Source organism: Myodes glareolus, chromosome 20 (genome assembly GCF_982192425.1).
Source record: "Myodes glareolus chromosome 20, mMyoGla1.1, whole genome shotgun sequence".
NCBI lineage: Eukaryota > Metazoa > Chordata > Mammalia > Rodentia > Cricetidae > Myodes > Myodes glareolus.
In genome coordinates this window covers 13,773,850-13,796,555 of record NC_142045.1, presented here as the reverse complement: position 1 = coordinate 13,796,555, position 22,706 = coordinate 13,773,850, and the positions used below count along the sequence as shown (strand labels likewise).

Here is a 22,706-nt window from a genome sequence, read left to right as displayed (position 1 = left end):
ATAATAATTAGGAAGACTGGGACATGGCTAATGAGATGTGAATGGTTGTCTAAGTTTCATAGTTTTGCCTATTACACAGATAGATTCCTCTAATACAGGGAAAAAGTTCTCTGAATATCAGAGACTATTTTCACTGATTATCCACTTTTCTCTTCATAGCCAAGTATCTTGAAATTTATAATTTTGTGTGTGTGTGTGTGTATGTTTGGCTGTACATATGTAGCAAATGTACCACATGTATGCCTGGTACCTGCTGAGGTCAGAAGAGAGCATTAGTCTTCTGAAACTAGAATTATGGGTGGTTGTGAACCCAACCATGAGGTTGCAAGAAATAACCTTTGTCCAGAGCAAGAGCACAAATGCCCCAACCTCTCATAGTCTTGGCTGAATCTTAAATGTATGGAATTATGTAAAATGGAAATTATATAGCACATAAAAGGCAAAGTATTTGGAGATTAGGAAAATTACTTAATTAGATACTATAGTGTACTCAGAATTCAGTTTAGACTATATGATTCTTGGTTCATTTTCCCCAATATTGAAAATGCCCCATCAAGGGCTGAGAACACAACTCAGTGGTAGAGTGTGTGTTTATCATGTGTGAGGCTCTCAGTCAGATCCCTAAAATTCCCAAATACAGACAAAACAATCCAAGCAAGGTCATTGATCAGACGCTTAACTAAAATTTATTGTATACTTGATATTTTTTAGCTTAAATTTATAATTTAATGAATCTTTCATATTGATTTGATAATAGCCAACTGTGCCTTTTCACTCTTTTACCCAAACAGCATTTTCTTGTTCCCACATCCATTCTTTTCCATGTGGAATTAATGAGAACTTTGGATGCTCTTAAGATGTGACATATGGAGTATCAAATTAAAAGAGTTAAACCTGTGAACACATCATTTGAACCAAAATTTAATGAAATTATTTTTTTGTCCCCTTGCCCAGAATTCTTACAAAGTAACCGCCAATCAATACTTGTTCCAAATGAAGCTTTCCCCAAGACTTCATAGTTAGCCAGTTTGTATGAACAACTGACACCTCTCAGAGAAATTCAGGGCCCCGTGAAGATTAAGAATTGGGAGTGTGGATGGAAAATTAGAGGCTTAGAGTAACTTACTTTATCTCTGGAGAAGCTGAAAAGTTGTTTTCTTTCAGCAAAGAACTGGACAGCTATGACACTGGCTGAATGACCCCATAGAACACCAACTGGCTTAGAGACGACATAGGGATTCCAAAGGCAAACTTGATTGTTGATGCCAGCCGTTGCTAATCCGAATTCAAAAGAAAATAAGATGGTTTTTAAATTATCCTTGTGAAATTAGCTTTTCACACATGAACATTAATGCACCCTGTCTTGAAGAAAGGAAAACTTTGTCATTGTCCAACTGAATTGTGGATTCAGATGAATGATGGGTGTGGGCTGACCTTACACAGTGGCTCTCAGCTTTCCTATTGCTGCAACCCTTTAGCAAAATTCCTCGTGTTGTAGTGACTCACAACCATAAAATTATTCCATTGCTACTTCATAACTTGAATTTTGCTGCTATTATGAATCATAATGTACATATCTGATATACAAGATATCACGACCCACAGTTTGAGAACCATTGATTTGAGGCAGGAGTTTTCATAAGCTAGGAGGGAAAAAGATTGTCTCATTTAGAAACCTACCTAAGACCTGCCTGGGAGGGAATACATTTTCTCCTCCTAGCCCCAAAACTCCCTATTTCTGAGACATAAGAAATTTAGACAGAATGACAGGTGTTTGGGGGTGGGGAGTAAAAAAGGAACTAAATGTTCGCAAGCCACAAGTTAATAAATAGAAATATTAAGAACATATTATTTTTATCACATTTAAATAATCATGTATGCACAAGCCACCAAAAATCACCAACACATCCATCCTGGCTTACTGTGGAATCAAGTATTTTTATCATGGCTCCCTTATAACCAGGGACCATCTCAAGACCAATCTAGGTACTATGTGATCATGTGAGACGTAATTTAACTCTCTAATTCTGTCTTGCTCTAGAACCGACTATATACCTGCACTTAGTATGTTTTCCAGCAAATACCAAACGGATCAGTATAGAAGAATTAAATAACTAGTCAGTCAGTGAGATAAAGGGGTGATATTTGAGCCCTTGCCTAATTAATTCATCAATCTCTCCAGCTTTCTCTGATATACTTTAGAGTATTCTTGGATATCTTTCCATCTCACCAGGTCTGTGTTAATCTCAGGTGTTATTATTCATTTTTAAGTGTGTCTGTTTTTTTAATGAACACCAGCATTTTTCCTGTGAATGCTAACTACTGAATGTGGAACTGTGTGACCCATAACATAGGATATAGTTATACTCTTTATTACTACTCTATTGAATTTTTCTATAACAGATCTGCATGTCAGTTTTATAACATTTGGACTAACATATCCATAGAGCAAATTATCAACTTTTAGCCTATCTAGGTATTTAATTTGAAAGATTAATACCTGGAAAAGCTTGTATTTCTGATACTTTTTTATCAAAAAATACTTCCTTAATAAACTAAAGCTATGATACCCTATAAGTCCTCAAAAATTACTAGAAAATGTACCCTGAAAAGTATCTAAGATTTAAAGTTCTACTGATGTGTGCAAGTGTGTATATGCTGTGTGTGTCCGTGTGTGTATGCTCACATGTGTGAGAGTAACGAAGGTGATGGATTTGTTTGAGAGCAACGTTGGACAGAGTTAGGAAGATGACAGAATAACAGATGCTGTACAAACTGTCTTCTTTCCCTGTGTCATCTCCACCCCCACCAATTCTAATAGAAGGCTCATTAAAGCATCGGGGTGCTTTCTCATATTTCACCCCAGTGTAATTCAAACGCACTGCACATCATATGCAGCATTATCAAACATTCTCAGGCAATAAAATCTGAGCTGCTCAAGTTGGTCTCCCTGGCAATAAAGCAACAAGATGCAGCACTCCCCTGCATACAAATATGCATCCTAGACAATTTATGAGGCCCTCATAGTTATCGTGATTTATTTTACATACCAATTAAATTGAGCCGAGAGTGGTAATCAAAAGCATGAACGCCCTGGGCGATGTTGAAAGGTGTCATTTTAAGGAGCCGTTTTGCCTTCTCTCTCCACGCCACCACCACAGTGTTTGCACTGCTGGTTGTGCTGGAAATGAAAGCATCTAAAGAGGCGTTGTAAGTAACTGAAAAACAAATAAGAAAATAACCTTAAGTTGTTTTTTTCATAACAGTAAAATAGAAATATTTAAATATATGATGGTAAAAATCAATATCAGAGGGTGATGACCCATGACAGCATGCAGAACAGGTCATCCCCTCCAACCAAAGTATTTATAGCAAGGAACCATAGCACATTCTCCAATCTGACCTTCCTCTACTATAGGAATACATTAAGGTTTTGTTGGTCCATTTGTTTGTTTTTCTGGAACACAGAGCAGAAAACAGTGCTCATCACAAAGTCATGGAGCATTCTGTAGACAGAAAATGAACAGGTGATCCTCCCAGACCTGAAACAGGCAAACAAAAACAATCCAGCAACTGCTTGCTTTAATTCATGAGCAAATAAGGTTTTATTTAAATTTTGACCAATCTAGAACGTTTAAGAGTAGATAGGCCAAGACTCAGGCCTGGTATGACTCCCAAGTGAAGCTAAGATTCATTTTTACCTATAAAGATGACTGACCCTGTGTCCGATATAGTGAAGCATAATAATCCTATTTCCTGTGCAATAAAGGCCCAACCCGCATGTGTCATGATGGGCTTTCATTTTTGTCAGAATCACAGACTCCCAAAGGTGAGTAAGTGCTCTTTGGCCAGCCTTGGACATGCCACCTTCTACTATACAGAGGTCTCTCTTGATTTTTGCTCAGAAAATAATTCGTTTGTATCCAAAATTGAAAGATTTCTGACTTAAAACCCAGACAAAATCCCTGCCACATACAAAGGATTTTGTCACTTGTATAGAGTAAGAAAATACTTCAACAGAAATACTTTTATTTTTTTTCTGCCTGCTGTTTATTAGGTTGAATCAAGTGAAGCCGACTCGGAAGACAATTCTCAGTGAACTTGGAACATTTCTGTGCATCTAAAGAAGTTGAGCTGGCTGCCCTTTATTCAAGATTATGTTTGCAAAGCTGTGAGCATAGAAAACAGCCTCAGAATGCAGAGTTAGTGTCTCCCTTTCAAACAAACTGCAGGCATGCCTGTTGTCCAGAATAACAGGAGTAGTTTTCTCAGGAGCAGAAGGAGATGCATGTCCTGTGCCTGTATAAAAGGCTCAAGTACCCTCAATCTGGGTTTCTTCTAACCAAAAACATTTATGTGCAGGCAAAATGTGCCTTTTGTGGACTTGCAGCAAAACTGTCAATACTTACACCACTTGATTTCTTGTGGATTATATATACTTTTAACTTTTTAATCTGTGACACAGGCATGTATATCCTCTATCACTGTAGGATTTTTATTCAAAGTGTGCTTACAGCTTTGGACTCTGGTTATACTTGAGACAGTATACTTACTCTTTAGCTAAGCTGAAAAGAAAACAAGGGCCAACAAGACAGCTAAATCCAGGCCAAAGTGCTTGCCTCTCTACCTGATGACCTCACTCCAGCAACCAGAAGCCACATGATGCCACACTCCAGCCACAGCCCCTCACAGACCACACATATTCACTCACAGACCACACATATTGACTCGCAGAGTCTCATATAAAGAAACAAATGTACAAACAATTGTATTGAAAAGTGTGAAAACTCAGTCTTCAAAATCTGAAGCAAGTTGAGTACCTGTAACCTCTCAAATGGATGCATTGAATCTTTACTTTCAAGGTAATAATAGGGAGGGTTCCTCTTGCCTGTTAATGAGGGAATTATGACCTCAGAACTAGGGTTAGGGCCTTATCTAAGAGATAAAAGGGAATTTGTCCCTTTCCTCATGAGAGGACACAACTGGAAGATGGTATCTGTATTTCAAGAAGTGTTCTCCAGACACCATGTCTACCAACAGCGGAATATCAGAACTTTACATCCTTCAGAACTATAAAAATAAATGTCTATTTTTTATAAAATATTCAGAATATGTGCTTATACAAATATGCATAAACAAATTGCCACATAATTGCAAAGACAAGGAAACAGAAGCACAGCTAGGGACAATCCTTTCTATCTAACCTAATCTATTGAGTTAATTATTTCTAGCCGGGCGGTGGTGGTGCACACCTTTAATCCCAGCACTTGGCAGGCCAAGGCAGGCAGATCTCTGTGAGTTCGAGGCCAGCCTGGTCTACAAGAGCTAGTTCCAGGACAGGCTCCAAAGCTACAGAGAAACCTTGTCTCAAAAAATCCCCGCCCCCCAAAAAATAGAGTTAATTATTTCTGAAAGCAGCTAGAGTTTGTTCGCTCATGAGCTGATAATGACATGAGAATGGCTTAGTTTAATATATCTTCATATCTACCTTTCTGGCAAACAAATAACTCACATGAACAATTTATGTTTAATCAGATTGACACTATTTAGAGTGCCACCTACAGGTATCTGTTCTTAAAGTCATGTAATCTTTAGAATTACAGGCTCTCTCTAATACCTGTGGTGTGGTGAAGATACTGAAGAACTGAATTTACTCTATGCCTTAGACATATGGCTCTAAGCTTAGAAAAGAAGACATATAAATCAAATAATTAGACTATCTTATCCCATAGTAACTTGCTACACTGGATGTTACAGAGATGAGTCCAAAGAAAGACATCATGTATGATTCAGTATTCTGAAGACATTTCACAGTTATTCTATTTTGACATTCTATTGATGAGAAGACACAATACCTTACTTGTAGTAAAGGAGCAAAAGTAAAACGAGAAACTTCTTGTGTGTGTCAACAGTTATGCATTATTAGCAAAGAACATTTAAGTATCACCTAAGGGTAAGGCTCATCAGTTAAGTGTACCTGTTGCACTGCAGAGTACCTGAATTTTGTTTCCATCATCCATGTTCAGTGGCTCACAAAGACTTCAGATCCATGGAATCTGACACCCTGTTTTCACGTACTTGGTCAACTGCACCTATATGCAGATACCAGCTTGGATACCCATGACCACACACAATTATTTTTAATATAAAAGCGAAGAATCCCCCAGGGGAAACTGCTTGACAACATACACTTATAGTGCCATCTCTGAGATAGAAGAGGAAAATATAAACTCCAAAATAGTGGACCAATAGAAATTCAACCTGCCTTTTACTTTTATAGGTGAAGAAAAGTGGAAAAGAAAAAATACAAAACAAGTGTAATTATAAGGCTAAAAACAGATGATGACTATTTCAAACTTGGGTCTGGATTTCTGGCATTAACCCTCTGATCAGAGGGATGGTGCGTAGCATGGAGTATTACAGATCCAAGTTCAAAGCTAGACTCTGGCAGAGCCAGAATATAACTTGAGTCTGCAGAGCCAGATTCCTTGACAGTGGGGACTTCTTATACTGTAGCACGCAGATGAGTCACTGGGAGATTACAGTGAAAGTACAGGTTCTCAGTGTGCAAGCCTACGATTGGTCATCACTCACAGAGTGCCTAATGTGGCTGGTTATACTGTCGAAGGACCACACATAAAGGAACAGGATGCTGGAAATAATTCTGTAGAGGATAGACATTATTTCATACTCTAAAGGACTAATCAGCAGTTCTTAAATTTCAGATACTAAATGTTTATTCTCATGAGAACTATAGACTCCATCAGAAACTTGTGCACATAACACACATTTGTGTATAAGATGCCAGAGTTTTAATAAGCTTCCCACCATGAGCCATACATGATAAAGCTGGGAAACTCAGGCAATAAACCTCTGAGCCCAAGGTAATGCTGGATTTAAAAAAAAAAGCTCTCTACTTGCTTTCTTATGTGGCTCTTAATTTTTGATTATTGGAAAAGGGTTTTGATATGCACCCCAGGTTATAGTGGCATATTATTTGTATTTTAATAAATAAAGCTCACCTGAAGATCAGAGTGCAGAGCTAGCCACACTAGTCAGTCATACAGGCCAGGCAGTAGTGGCATACATCTTTTTTTTTCAAAGTTTATTAAATTATGAAAGTTTCCATAATCCCAGCTGCCACACTTGTTAGCCTTAGAGGCCTGGTCGGGGCGGTGCACACCTTTAAATCCAGCACTAGAGAGGAATAGAAGGCAGGATGACACAGGAACTTGTTCTCTTTTCTGTCTGAATATTTCATAGAGGAAAGAGCTCTCTAGTGCTTGACTGCTTGGCTTCTCTGATCGTTCAGCCTGAACCCCAATATCTGTCTCGGGGTTTTTAGTATTCATGTCGCACCAAGTTGTTCTGGACTCACTGTAAGGTCCAGTCTGGACTCAAACTCACCACCCTCACATGTAAGACCCACACGAGCAGGGATTACACATGTGTGCCGTCATGCCTGACATTCCCTGGGTGATCCATAATGTTTCTTTTACTAATTAAATTTATATACCACAGCACCAAAATAGATTCTGCATTTTAATTTTTAATTCTTTAGTACAAATACATTTCACCAGATTTTGATGTTGAGCTGAACACAATTTCTTCAAGACCAAAGGGCAGGCAAGATTCAAAAGAGAATTTCAGAAAGGGAAGCACCCTCTGGTACACAGAATAACTCAATATGAAATGTCATGAAACAGAAAAAAAATTACAGAAAAAGATGATCCATGTTTGCAGTTTGTTTCTAGCTCATCCTCCATTACTGATTTCCCTTGCATTATGGGCTATTTTTTTTATACTGACGAAGATGATTTCATGAACCCTTCTCATACACCAGGCAGCAAGCGTGGAGCTCTCGATCTATCACCATCTTCATTGTGTAAGTTATTTGAAGTTTGTTAATGAGAAGACAGACATTGCAAAACTCAATTTGCCCTGGGTCTTGTGGCTGATTACAGACGGAGATGGGACAGGACTGACTGTGAGCTCTCCTTTGCTCTTTGATTATATTCATCCTTTGCATTCAGTCACACCGCCACCCACATGCCAGGACCACATCTCGGGTATTTCTAATGCCAGCTACTTTTCTATCCTGTGTGGCCTCACTCTCAGAACAAATCCCCACTAAAACTTCAGGCTTCCCTTCCCTTGACTCCTTCACGTTGCTACTGAGTTTATAAGAGAACAATCGTCCTTTGGCTTTCTGAACGACTCCATCCTACTCTCTCATCCACTGCATTTCTTCCTTGTGAAAGAAAAAAAAGGAAAGAGAGACTGATGGAGAGAGGTGGGAGGCAGGGAAGCCTAAAAAAACAACCAGTACATGGAAAGGTAAGTGCATTGAGTTTTGTTAGATGTTACAGAACAGTTAACCTCAGGGGCATTTCACCTGCTGCCTGATGGTTGCTTTTATAGATATACCAAAAAAAAAAAAAATTCTGCAAGAGTGAAGTACCAACCAGAGACTCACTCAATACATTCCTTTTGTTTATGGAAAATGTTTAAGATTACTATAGCATGCCACTCAAAGTCAATATTGTAAGATCCAAAATATAAATCATTGCACCATAACCTAAGTACCATCCAGAGACTCATTCAATACATTCCTTTTACTTATGGAAAATGTTTAAGATTACTAAAGCATGTCACTCAAAATCAATATTGCAAGAACCAAAATATAAATCATTGTACCATAACCTTATCATTAAATTCACAGAAATTCCATAATGTGATTATAATAGAATTAGAGCAAAATATTCCTATCCTGAAAATTACATTATCACGTGTTTCCAAGGATATCCAGTTATCATCTTTGGTTTGGGGATCTCTAAGACACAGAGCTTAATGTTGCTCTAGTTTCAATTATTGTTCTAAGATTCAAGTCTGTGGCTTACTGGATGACATTTATGGGTCTGGAAGGTTACATACTAGAGCTTCAATAATTCACACCTTATATCTAAATCAAGATATAGCTTGTTTCTCATTAAATTGTAGAACGGCAGAGCTCCTGGGGAACGTATGAGTAAAAGATAGAAGAATAACCATAGAGCCATTGCTTTAAAACCAGGCTACCTGAAATGCAAAAATGTTTTTCTCACTTCTTTAATTGTAGTAAGGAAAAAACACACTGTGATAAAAATAAAATTAAAAAAAACACATCTCTCTAGAGCATTAAGTTATGGGATAAGACAAGCTGGACAAATTAATTGTTTGTTTTTCACACTCCCGGTGAGTTTAAAAATTAGAAGAAGAAAAACTTTTAACATGATTTTAGATAACATTTTACGAATAAAAGACAAACTCCAGTGTGTTAGCATTATTCACACTTGTTTGTCTAGGAGGGATACACATGGGCCTCAGAAAGGGGAAATAGTTAACATCTCCTGGGTAAACTGGGAGAAGGGATACAGGGAATGGAAACTTGAGGAATCAAAAAGGCCAGCTTGAGGAGGGACGGAGGTGGGGAGCAGTAAAAGATATCTTGATAGAAGGAGCCATTATGGGGTTAGGGAGAAGCCTGGTGCAAGGGTGGTATAGGAAGTCCTTCTGTTTATGTGTTGCTTTTATTGGTTAATGAGTAAAGAAGCTGCTCTCAGTCAATGGCTTAACAGACCATAACCAGGCTGGAAGAGATCTATCTAGAGAGAGAAGGCAGCATCAGTGAGATGCCATGTAGCCACCGCTGGGGACAAATGCCTGCACTGCAACCCATCGAAACTTTGCTGATAAGCCACAACCTAGTGGTGATGCACAGTTTAATGGATCTGGGTTAGTTTAAGATATAAGAATAAGCCAGAAATGCATTTAGGCTATTGGCCAAACAGTATTACAAATAATAGAGTTTCTGTGTGGTTATTTCAGAGTCTGGACAGCTGGGAAACAAACAAGCAGCCTCCTCTAACACTAGGGAAATTACCAGGAATCCACAAGGATGACAGCAGCTAAGACTACTAGCAATGGTAGGGAGTGTGCCTGAACTGGGCTTTTGGAGCCCATTCCCTGTGGTGAGATTCTTGCTCAGCCTTGATACAAGAGGGAGGGACTTGGTCTTGCCTCAACTTGGTATGCCAGTATTTGTTGACTCCCCAAGGGAGGCCCTACCTCCTCTGAGAAGAGGGTGGGGCCAGAAGGAGGAAGTTGGAGGTGCAGGAGAAAGGGAGGGAAGGAGAACTGGGGTTAGTATGTAAAATGAAAAACAAAATAAATAAAGAGGAAAAAATAGGAAATAAAAGAAACAAATGTCTATTTGGTCATTTAAAGTCAAAACGTGTTTTTGAAACCAAAATCTATATTGCTAAGTAGCTTTTAAAATAGAAGTGTAATTAATTTCTGGAATTTCCGGAATTTCCAGAATGTCAGGCAGAAGTGTGTGTATAGTACAAGCAGGCTGAAGGAAGAAAATTGTTCCATCAGTCTCAGGTCACCAGCTCAGAGCTAATTTCTACTGTGTTAAACACAGCGTGACTCCTGGCAATAAGGACAACATGGTCTAGCTACTCAGTGATGCAATCTCCTTTACCTGGAAGGGATCATTTCAATTCTGGGAAACAGAGCAACACAGGTACATGTCCCTAGATCCAACTTCCCTGGCTAGCACAATCCCTGCCAAATATAAAGACTCCCTAAGGAAACACAACCTGGTGTCTGTGTTTAAATTCTCTGGCAACAGTTCTATTAATTACTGCAACAATTATGATTCTGTTACCATTGTTAGTTGATGTTATCACCTTCTGTGTGCGATCAAAGTGGAAGAATATATTCTGATGTGATTAAAAAAACTCATGGTTTTTGGTTTAGCAATTCCAACGATCAGTGAGTGACAGTCCAGCCACTTGTGTTTGTTTCTTCATTTGTTAGAAACAAGATCATTCTCCATGGCTCAGGAAAAACTTGGACTGTCTGTGTAACCCAGGCTAACCTCAGACTTACAATCTTCCCATAGAAATTGAATTTTAGAATTAAAGACATGCACCACCACACCTGGTTCATGCTTCTTTAATAGCTACACTCTCAGAAAAAAGCTTCCAAAACATGCCATAGAAGACCATTCCTAAAAAGGACATTCTCTGTGATTCAAGACAGTCTCTACAGCCCTAAATATCTACATTCATTTGTAACCATTTCAGAATGCAATTATTTTTCTATTAAACTATGGCAAAGAACCACTCGGACCAGATAAAAATATTTTCTTTCTCAAAATTTTAAGAAGACTGAATCTTAACTCCCATTTAAAGCATATGTTAGCATACATATAACTAAAACTAAAACTGAGTTTCATCTCTGACACTTCCACATAACAAATATTTTACCCTTAGTTTTGCTAAAAATGTATTTCTCTAGTTGTATTTCTTTTTTCACTTGTTTATTCTCTTATACTAAGAAGAAAATGCCCAAATATAAGCTTGAGAAATTATAAGAACATTGATCCATGCTGCTGCAGAGCAATGGATATCAAATCCAAGCAACCATCTCTTGGTTGCTCTTGGAAGAGCAGGTCTTGGAAATCAAGGAGCTGTGTCCATGATTGCTGCAAACCCCAGTGAGCTACAGTCTGCTCTATCTTTCTTTTCTTCTTTTCTCCTCTTTAACTTTCTCTTCCTCCCTTCTCCTCATACTAAAACAACCAAATTTGAGACAACAGTCATATTTAAGCTGGTGTCTGCTGCTGTGTCTCAGAAGATCCCTTTGCATTGATTAAGAGTTAAGTAGTCACATGTTTAGAGGCAGTTGAGTCTTAAACCTAGAAACTGAAGAAGGGAATAATTTCAAATTACTTATGTGTATATACGTGTGTACGAAGATGTTTGAACATCACTCTTGTGCAGAAACTCCCACTTGTTATAACCTCAGCTTCTTCAAAAGGACCCTACTACAGCCTATTTCTTATTTATCCATGTTACTATAAAATAATGGAACCCAAATAATAGACTAGACTTCATACTGCAGGCTACATCTTGTTTATCTAGTACACTGATCTTATTTTGGTGTCACAAAAATTTGACACATAACTTTCTGCCCGTCACAACAGGAGATGGTTGGAAAATGTCCAATTTTGTTTTCCCCAAGATATGTCCTGTCAGAATCAAAGGATAGAGAAAATGTACCAAGTGAATAATTTGTACTAAGAAAAAATCATAATATACTGTCACTTGTATAGGACTTGATTTGGGATCACATGCTAGAAGATCAGTTACAACATGAGAGGTGAAGATCATAAAGCTGCTGGAAAAGACAACAATTGGTACCTTTGATCATGTCTTCTTTAAATTATATTAAAAGTTGACTGGTAATATTAATTTCATTAGATATTATCCCAATCAATGTGATTGCTAATTTCCATTCTTTTGAGTGGACTTTCATTAATGTAGCAATTTCAACATGAGAAAAATCACCATGGTCTTTTATATAAGTACAGATATTGTACACTTTGTTCTTGAATTATCAAATCCAATTTTTAAGAATTAAAATACTTACAAATACCATTAAACCATTAATGATTAAGTTTTTAAAAAGTACTAGTGTTCTATAAGGACTTATTTATAAAATAATCTTATCACAAAGAACCACTACTCATGTACTCTAGACAAGAATAACTCAGACATTATATCAAGAGGGAGGGAAGAGGGAGGAAAGATGGAAGGAATGGAAGGGAAGAAAAAAGGGAGGGATGGAGAGGGAAATAGAGAGAAACAAAGAGACAGGTTTATCTATGATTAGAAGGAATAGAACAAGAATCACATGGCCAGTCCTAGTCTGAGCTCTATGATGAAACTTTTTCTAAAGGAAGAAGGAAAGGAAAAAAGAAGGAAGAAAAAGGAAAAAAAATGAGTATGAAGTGACTGTCTTAGTTAGAGTTTCTAATGTAGTGACAAAACACCATGACCAAAAAGAAAGTTGAGAAGGAAAGGGTTTATTTGGCTTAGACTTCCATATTGTTGTTTAGCATCAATGGAAGTCAGGACAGGAACTCAAATAGGGCAAGAACCTAGAGGCAAAAGCTTATGTAGAGGCCAGTGAGGGGTGCTGCTTACTGCCGTACTCCAGCTGACTCTTTTATAGAACTCAGGACCCAGAGACGGCACTGCCCACAATCACCTGGGCTCCCCTCATCAGTCACTAATTAAGAAAATGCCTTACAGTTGGATTGTAGGGAGGTATTTTCTCTAGGTTCCTTCCTTTCAGATAACTCTAGCTTGTGTGTCAAGTTGACATAAGACTAGCAAGCACAGTGACTTTTCTTACAAAATGTATTTTAAATTTTAAACATGTATGTGTGCATAACAAAAAGAATAAAAGTAATGGCTAAGATATATTAAAAATGTCAGTAAAATTAAACAAAAGCTTAAGAAGAAAGAAAAAGAAAAGGGTAAAAAACATTTTAAATTACATTGTGAAGATAACCAAACTATGTTTCTCATAAGAATACAAAGAAAAAAGGGAAAGAAAAAAGAAGTGCTTATGGGGAATTCATTAAATTCTTTACTGAGCAGCGTGTGAATGACTGACACAGGGTAGGATCAGAGTGGAGTGGACGCTGAAGAGAGTCTGTGACAATTTTCTGCTGTCTTTGAGATCTCTGAGAGCATAGTTCACCTGAATTAATTGAATAAAGCAAACATTTTAGAAGGGAAGAAAAGAAGTAATCCCTGCTAGCATTCACGGGATAAAGTAAGCCTAGCCCAAAACCTCTAGAGAACCAATTATTGGTTTCTAGATTTAAACATTCTGTGTGAAACATTTTCATCAAAGAATATAAATGTCGACGTTGAAAATGACTTTTTCCTCTTGTTATTGTTCAAATTCAGTACCTTGTCTGACCCAGTCTCCATGATGAAGTGTGTGCTGTAATACGTGACAACATTTGTGACATCCAGAGAGCAGCTCTGACCAGTCAATGGTCATTGTGGCTTCTTCATCTTCGCGTGCATTAGCAGGCCGTTCAAAAAGGGAAATCGTGGCTGCTGTGAAAGCAATCCCTTGAACCTTGAATCATTGAAAGAAAACCAAACATAAGCAATGTAAGAGCTATTCAATGATTCTATGTAGTTTAAGATTAACACGGAGTAGGATCATGAGTTAGAACGATTCTTATCCAGTATTACTTAAAGCCTATAAGCTGTGACAGAAGAACCATTACACACTTGGTAAAGTGGTTTTCGAAGCACTGCTTTTTCGTTTCCAAAAGGACTTGACATTGAAAACAGTAAGAATGGAAACTTTCACAATCATGAAAGAGAATTGATCGTTCAAACCTCTTCAGTGTCTGGCTCACTCCAGTGTCATTGAGTAAGTAATGATGTCTCTCATCTAAACTGCACTATGATAGGAGTCACATCTCATGCCTCTATTCCTGTGCTATGTGATACTAAAAATGAACACATGCTTGGCTGTATGATAATGAACATCCTCCAAATCAAAACAATTACCTTATAATGTCCATAGGAAGTTAGTTCAGACATTTAATAGTCAATGTTTATTTATATGGAGAACCAATGGATTAAGTATTTTATGACATCAATTCTGTAAGTTTTTTAAACTAGAAAAATATGGCTACAAACAGACCAGAAGATCATATAAGGATCTGTATTTTATCACTAAAAGGCGGTATTGTTGTATCACCTCATCTCTCACATGTTTGATGGGTATAGCCTCATAATTTGTAACATAAAAAGTCATACTCAAGTTGCTTTAATTTCTACTTTTCACTGCAATTTGAGGATTAAAAAAATTCTTATTGCATGTTCTTATCTTTCTTTCCCTCACTTACCTTTCCAGTTATATCCCCAAAAGAAAGGATGGATTCTTTGGGATCAAGAGGATCATACCAATAATCCATGCAGATCGGAGTTCCTTTCAGGCCTTGGAGTTTGTATTGACAAGGAAATTCTTCTTTAGACAGTAGATCATAGAAACAAATCTCTTTGCTTGTAAAGGCCACTGCTATCTATAGCGCCCAAGTTAAAAAAAAAAATCAAAGGATATTTATGGTGGATTTAGTGAAATTAATATACAAAACAGGCATGCAAATCTAATTTCTGAGTGAAATAAAGTTCTCTGAGTGTCGTTACAATGTTATGGAAGTATGCATAACACAAAGCTATTCAATTCTAACATTGGACTTTAGCCAAAAATCAAGCCAATACAAAATACTTTAATCATAAAAGGCATCCAGGCATCTTTGGTTCTTATTTCAACCATACATCCACCAGCATCCTCCATCCCTAAGAATAATGCCAATTAATCACATTCAAAAGGAAAAAGAGAAAAATATGTGAGTCATTCATTATCTGTGATGTCATTTTAAGACACTCAAGATAAGGGCTTTGGAAAGCAAATCTTCTGCTCACATCACCAAAGGTGAATGTGGCTCTCTGTCACTGCTGGTATTGCACTTGGTATTGACCAGAGGTTTTCCCCCAAATTTTCTCACCTTTATCATAAGTAGCAAGTGTATTTATAAAGGTTTTGTACCTTGTTAACATTTTCCAGAGAAACCAAACTTGTCACCCAGAGGTGTTTGAGTTTGCAAGCATCTGAAGTGATAGGAAGTGCTTCTTGCAACTTTAAGTTCTCTCCCCAGACTCCTAGTAAGCCTTCCTTGCTGATAGTCAAATAACGACTTGACGTTTTTAAGAAAACTACTTTCTGAATGGTGTCCTTGTGTTTTCCTGGGAGAAATTCAAGGTCCGTCCATTGAGGAACCACTGTTGCCTTTGCTCGCTCTTCTCTCTCGTAAAGTGATAGCAGTATAAATGAAGTCAGTCTGTCCCAGTCAATGAAGCCATCCCGGGCCACATCCACTTTGTCAAAGAGTTCTCCAAATTCTTGCTTGGTGCCCCAGCCCAAAGTCTCTGGCATCTTCTGTATGAATTCTTCCCTGGGCATACATAAGGGTTGTCTTGGATCTTGGGACTATAGATGGGAACAGAAAACAGAAACATCATCACACAGAGAAGAGCATTGTGCTGTATCAAGGTTGAACTTAATCAGCAATTCCAGTAGCTTGGGAAAAAGAGCATCTTCTGTTTGAGAGTTGTGCTATGCTTACATGGATTTTGACAGGAGAGACAAATAATTTATGGTACTAGAAACTGCATCCTCAAATACAGTGTTGAGGCAGGAGAGTTTGAGAATATGTATCGATAGAAGTAGGAATTGCAGAGATGTGAGACATTAACCATAAAGCTGGAAAAGACAAGGAATCAATTCAGAAGGGAAAACAATTCTGCTAACAGCTTTGCTAGCCCAGTAAATCTCATTTCGGACTTTTGACCACCAAACTGAAGTCAATAAAATGGCATATATATGCAACTAAGTTTGTGGTGATCTTTTATAGAAGCAACAGAAGGCAAATATAGTGGTTTATAGAACCGATGTAAGGTTTGATAGAGCCAGAAAAACTATAATATAATGAAATTTTCATTCAAGAATGAGAAATATACTCTGCAACGTACTATTATAAATGTCACTGTAATAATAGTTATATTCCCTAATGTATGTACAAATGCTAAGCTACCAGATACTACAGCATGACTCCCAAAGAAAACCCAAGGTCGTGTTTCTTCAAATCTCTAACCACCCCATTCTCACAAGGAGCTAATGACGTCATTCTATTTGGGGTGTTTTTCTACTGAAAGGTGCCTTATTTAATGTCATTGCTATTTATTCGTAACTGAATTCATGAGCAACAGCATTGTAGTTCATTATGTATTTTTTGGCATTTCCCAATCTTCTTGAGCTTGGGATCATCAGCAACACCTCACGAAAGTACTCAGGGACCATTTTAAACAGCAAATCATCAGGTGGGAGATGTGGAAAATATGGCTCTAAGGAGATGGGGAAGACAGCATTTCCTTGTGTTATAGGAGCAGAGCTGGAAGAAGGCAGCAGAATGTCAACTTTGTTTGACTTTGCAAGTCTAGAAGTTTTAAACTTTAACTATTCTCTACATGCTTCAGATTAGGAAAATTCTGTGGGTAGTTATTTGTTGTTTACAAAGAAATTTGGGTTGGAAGGCAAATCCACTACCTGTATTTCGAGTAAGAACAGAGCTTAATATCGATAGTGGAGCTTGTGACGAAGGAATCGATTTTCCATATTAGGGAGCCAAAGAGTGAAGATACACCTAGTATCACGTGGTATCAAGGAATAAAATGGCTCAAACAAATCGATGTTTTGTTTACTATGTATCATTGCCATTTGACCTCCCCATTGCCCTCCCCCATGGATCAGTGCCATTTGTCCTCCCCATTGCCCTCCCCCATGATTCAGTGCCATTTGTCCTCCCCATTGCCCTCCCCCATGAATGTGCACTTCTGGGTCCATCCATATGAAGAAATTATCAGCTCATAGCTTCACTGCTTAGATTTAATTTTTCCATTTGTAAGATGGGTGTGTCAGCATCAGTCATAGCAGTATTGTTATAAAGATAATCTCTAGTATTGTATAATAGATTGGGACAGTCAGCTGGCTGACGGAGATTTGTTTAGTTACTTAACTAACTAAATCAGTTGTCTGAAAAAAATAATTACATTAAATGCTTTGGCAATCTTATCTTCACTAATTTATTTTTGGTTTGGAAAGTTTAGAGAGATGAACTATTTCAAGGGTCATATTTTTAGTATAAACAAAGATATATTGATCTAGGTGTACTCCATCAGAGACAAAGTTGCAAACTGTTTTTAAAAATTAAGTCAACTGTGATCTTTATTGTAAGACACTACAGCCATGGTTCGCATCCTGTGGATGGGTCACAACCCCTTTGGCAAATTTGTCGCCAGAATTGTTTACATTACAATACAAATCAGTAGCAAAACTACAGTTATGTAACAGCAACATATATAATTTTATGGTGGGGATCAGCACAGCATGAGGAACTGTATTAAAGGATTCAGCATGAGAAAGTTTACGAAACACTGTGCTGCAGAATAGCATGCACTGCCTGATCATATTCTAGCTCATCGACAAAACACCATTTGAACCCAGACCTTCAATATGTTTTCAACAAACCAGTAACTGTGCTATATTGCTAAGAACAGGAAATCTGATAAATACAGAGACAATTTTTTATGTGTATTTAAAATTAGAGAATTTCTAATCTAGCATAAAATGGCAGTTACATTTCCTGAAGTAATATAAAGAGCTGCATGACAATGTTCTGCATTTTTGGTAATGCCACCATGCGCTCAGAGAAGAGGTAAGAATGACTCCAATTTATGAACCTGATAAAAAGGCACAGAGGTACATATGACTTCCATGATGTTTCCATTAGTCATGGTTCATACATGTTTTACACATTTGGTTTAAGTTTAAAGATAAAACCATTTTTGACATTTTTTGTTTAAAATGTCTGTGTCTGCCATTCCTAGTATTAGCTCCATAAAACTTTTATTTTTTGAATATGTGAATAAAAAATATGTTTTAAGTTCTATGTCATCATGAGTACGTTGACAATTAACATATACTACACATATAATATTATTTATACATAGTGTCTGATATAATTTAACACATGTGGACAGTGTGGCTCTAAGGAGATGGGGAAGACAGCCTTTCCTTGTGTGACAGTGGCAGGGCTAGAAGAAGGCCTCAGAATATCAGTGAATGGAAATGATCTGCTCAAGGTCTTAAAGAATTCCCTGATTAAAGGATTAAGAAAGACTCCCCTACCCCATCAACAAGTTCCGCTCTGCCCCCAAACCCTCCTATCCCCTGAGACCTCAGAGAACCTCTGAAGCACAGGCTAAGACTACCAAGAGATGAGTGATCACTCACCCAGTGGAGCGCCCCATTCTCTGAGCCCTAGGTACTGGGGCATAACCCTGGACCCCTCCTCCAACCGCCACAGCCTCTCTAAGCAGCCATCAGACAAGCTCCCTGCAGATCGGCAGCTCCAACACTTCTACCCCATTGATTGGACCCTGTAAGCTACAAGTCCTACTCCACCCCCAAACCCTCCTTTCCTCCAAGACTTTAAAGGAACTCTGAAGCACAGGCTGCAACTACATAGAGTGGACCAAGATAGCAGTTCAATAGAGTGGGCCAAGAGAGACCTCAGCGGCTTCCTGAGACTCCGACAGTAACAGTACAGAGCAGATGAAGAACAGCTCCCAAAGACCAGACAGCACCTACAAGGAATGGACTAAGAGGCAAAGACACTTCTGGCACCAATTAGAAGAAGAGATGGGTAGGCACCAATGCAACAATTCATTCAACAACCTTAACCTGTAACACCAGAATCCAGTGGTCTTACAATAGGAAGACCTGATCATCCTAATCCAAAAGAAGCAGAAGAAAACAATTTTAAATGTGCAGAATTCTACTAGAACTTCAAAGAAGAGCTAATATCTATACTTCTCAAAGTGTTAAACATAATAGAAGCAGAAAGAACATTGCTAAACTCTTTATAAGAGGCTGCAGTTACTCTGATAACAGAAACCACACAAAAACTCAACCAAGAAAGAGGATTACAGACAAATCTCCCTAATTAAAATTGATGCAAAAATACACAATAAAATACTAGCAAGTCAAATCCAAGAACACACCCCCCAAAAAAAAAATCATCCACCATGATCATGTCAGCTTCAACCCAGAGATTCGTGGATAGTTCAACATATGAAAATGTACCAATGTAATTCACCATATAAATAAACTGAAAGAAAAAAAATATGATCATCTCATTAGGTACTGAAAAAGCATTTAACAAAACCTAACATCCCTTCATGATAAAGGAAAGATCAGAGATACAAGGAACATACCTAAACATTAAAAATGTAGTATACAGCAAGCTGACAACCAACATCAAATTAAATGGAGAGAAACTCAAAGTGATTCCACTAATATCAGGAACAAGACCAGGCTGTCAACTCTCTTCATATCTATTCAACATAGTTCTTGAGGTCCTAGCTAGAGCAATAAGACAATGAAAAGAGATCTAGGGGATACAAATTGGAAAGGAAGAAATCAAACTGTTCTAAACTAGGGATTAATTCCCAATATGCAACAAAAAAGGGAAGTCATCTACAGTGTGAAATCTACAGCAAAGGACAGCCACTTGTTCACAAAGCATTAACACCAGAAAGCCTTACCTTTTGGTTCAGCCTTTACCAGATCCCGTGGTTCTGATAAGTTGCTTGTGAAAAGATGGCTGAGCTGTTACTGTTTAATATTGTGGCTTGTAGCATCTAATCTATGTGTCTTTGCTGGGGAAATGAGACTAGTGAGTTACTATTTAAAAATATGTATTAATTGCTGTCAGTTTCTTGATTCCTGTAGTGTTTATGCAGAATGGTTTTGGTTAACTGTTTTGACATTGTTTATTCATTCCCTGAAAACTTTGGGAAGTGTTTGTCCTTCTCTTCACCTGGAAGTATCTCACCTGAGATCCTCTGTAGAACGGGCTTAGAAGGCACAGATTTTTCTAATGTGTTTTTTTTATCATAGAAAGTCTTTATTTATCCTTTAATTTTAGTGGGTAATTTTCTCAGGTATAATAGTCTGAGCTGATCATTGTTGTCTTTCAGACCTTGAAATATATACTTTCAGCCTTTATTGCTTTTATAAAGCTTTCTGTTGTGTTATCGGATGTTATTCTAGTGGTGCTGACTATGAGTAATTTGATCTTTCTCTGGTCCTGTCTTTGGCATTCTGTACTTGGTATGCTTAGATGGGCATCTCTTTCAATTGCTTGGAGAATTTTCTTCTATGATTTCACTACACAATTTAATAGATAATACCTATCTCTATGTTTTCACTATGATATTTTCTTTCCGTGCTTATAATATGAAGATTAAATTTTTCTACTGTGCCTCATTTGAGTCACTTTAACATAGTTATTATCATTCTTCCAAATCCTCCTTCTAGAATGTCATTTTCAGTATTCATTACTATGGATTTATGTTTTTTTGGAGGAGATATGCTGCCTTGGGTTTTTTCCCTGTTATTTCTATTCCTATGTTGGGATTTGTGCATCTAGGGTTTGTTAGTTGAGTTTTTTGTTTTATCCTTTTTTTGAAGTGAATTTTTTTTCAACACAGGAATTTATGATGTTTAGAAAAGACCGAATTCAGAGCAGAGTTGGACTATTGATTTCTTCTGCCTGATATCTATCCCAGACCTTCTGTATGTCAGCCATATCTGGATGCCTACAAACGCTTAGTAAAAGATCTTGGAGAAAGTCTGTCATAGTGGTGTGAACTGCTCTGGTATTTCAAGACTAACTGGAGCAACTGGTGTTAGGAAGCTAGCAGTATTCTGCTGAATACCAGAAGAAAGTACAGGGTGGTTTAATAGTCCATGTTCGGGATTTGGCAAGTTCCAAAGGTAGGGAAAGGACCAAGGAGAAAGTAATGATCCGTGGCAGACAGCCTTGGGACTATAAGGTGGCTTGGAAAAGGGGGAGCTTAAAATGGCAGACATGTGTAAGTTGTTTGCAGCTCATTGTCGTGTGTGTGTGTGTGTGTGTGTGTGTGTGTGTGTGTGTGGTGGGGCAGTGTTGGCCATGTGTGTGTGGGTGGGGGGAGTGTCAGAGAATTACTGAAGTGGAGCAGGCAGGAATATGGCACATTCCAAAGTTAGATAAAGCCCAGAGAGATGGTACTAGGTTCTGGCAAATAGCCAAGGACAGAATCAACACATTATTAGTATCTAAACCTCCTTGCCAAATCCCTCTCCCAATTATTAGATAACTGTATATGCTTATTAGAAAAGCCTAAGGTTATCTGTAATGAAGACCCTCACCAAAGTAGGGATTTGTTCTCATTAAGATTTACCAGGTAATGATAAAATGCAAATTTTTTTTTGGTTTTTTGAGACAGGATTTCGTTGTAGTTTTAGAGCCTGTTCTGCAACTAGCTCTTGTAGGCCAGGCTGTCCTCGAACCCAGAGATCCTCCTGCCTCTGCCTCCCAAGTGCTGGGATTCAAGGCATGTGCCACCATCAACCGGCTGAAATGTAATTTTTTGAACTAAACACATGCACATCTTTCTGAAAAAGATCAATATATTCCCAAAGCAAATATTTAAGGTCGTCTTTCAAATTCTGCCAAACACGTTTTCCTAACCATTTAATAATAACAGCAGTACTTATAATAAACTTCATAATATTTGCTCTTTTTTCCTACTTAAAAATTTGCTTGATATGCAATACAAAGACAAAAATGCACATATAAGTTTAAACTTATGAGGAAATCATAATGCAGTTTGATCAAAGTCTAGATATTTTCTCTCTTGCCAAAGTCTGACAGTGGATATAGTCATACTGGTCTAAGATTCTTCATCTTCATTCATTAGGCATTTGCCATCAGAACCTGTAAATAAAAGTCAAAACGTTATATGAAAGATTTTCTTCCACCCATGCACTTAAGAGAAATTATGCAAGGATATGTATACCATATAAGGCATCAAGGAGAGATTTGTTTATTCATTCAACAAACATTGAATATCCATTCCATGCCAAATACTATTACAAACACACAGAATTAACTTCAAATAAGGTAAACTCTCTTGAAATACTTTTCTTTCAATGGAAGCCAAGCTATGTCAGTCATAATGGGAAACACATGCTCCCTAAACTACTAACAAAGGCCTGAATATCACTATGTTGTCTTTCTCATATTAAACACCATGTGGCATTTAAGCTTGATGATATTATATAAACATCAATGTTAAAGAAATCAGAACCTTTTCTTTTGCTTGCACATT

General features: G+C 37.7%; 1 protein-coding gene across 4 annotated transcripts in view; it reads right to left on the bottom strand.

Moving 5' to 3' along the window:
* Positions 1-22,706, bottom strand: part of Wdr49 (WD repeat domain 49) — a 128,011-nt gene that overhangs the window by 91,733 nt on the left and 13,572 nt on the right. For all 4 annotated transcript variants that reach the window (XM_085682497.2, XM_085682499.2, XM_085682498.2 and 1 more), the window contains exons 2-6: positions 15,478-15,918; positions 14,774-14,950; positions 13,815-13,989; positions 3,051-3,218; positions 1,127-1,275 (exon numbers count right to left, since the gene is read on the bottom strand). In XM_085682497.2, the coding sequence (XP_085538623.2) occupies positions 1,127-1,275; positions 3,051-3,218; positions 13,815-13,989; positions 14,774-14,950; positions 15,478-15,918 (1,110 nt within the window). The remainder of the gene's footprint in view (positions 1-1,126; positions 1,276-3,050; positions 3,219-13,814; positions 13,990-14,773; positions 14,951-15,477; positions 15,919-22,706) is intronic.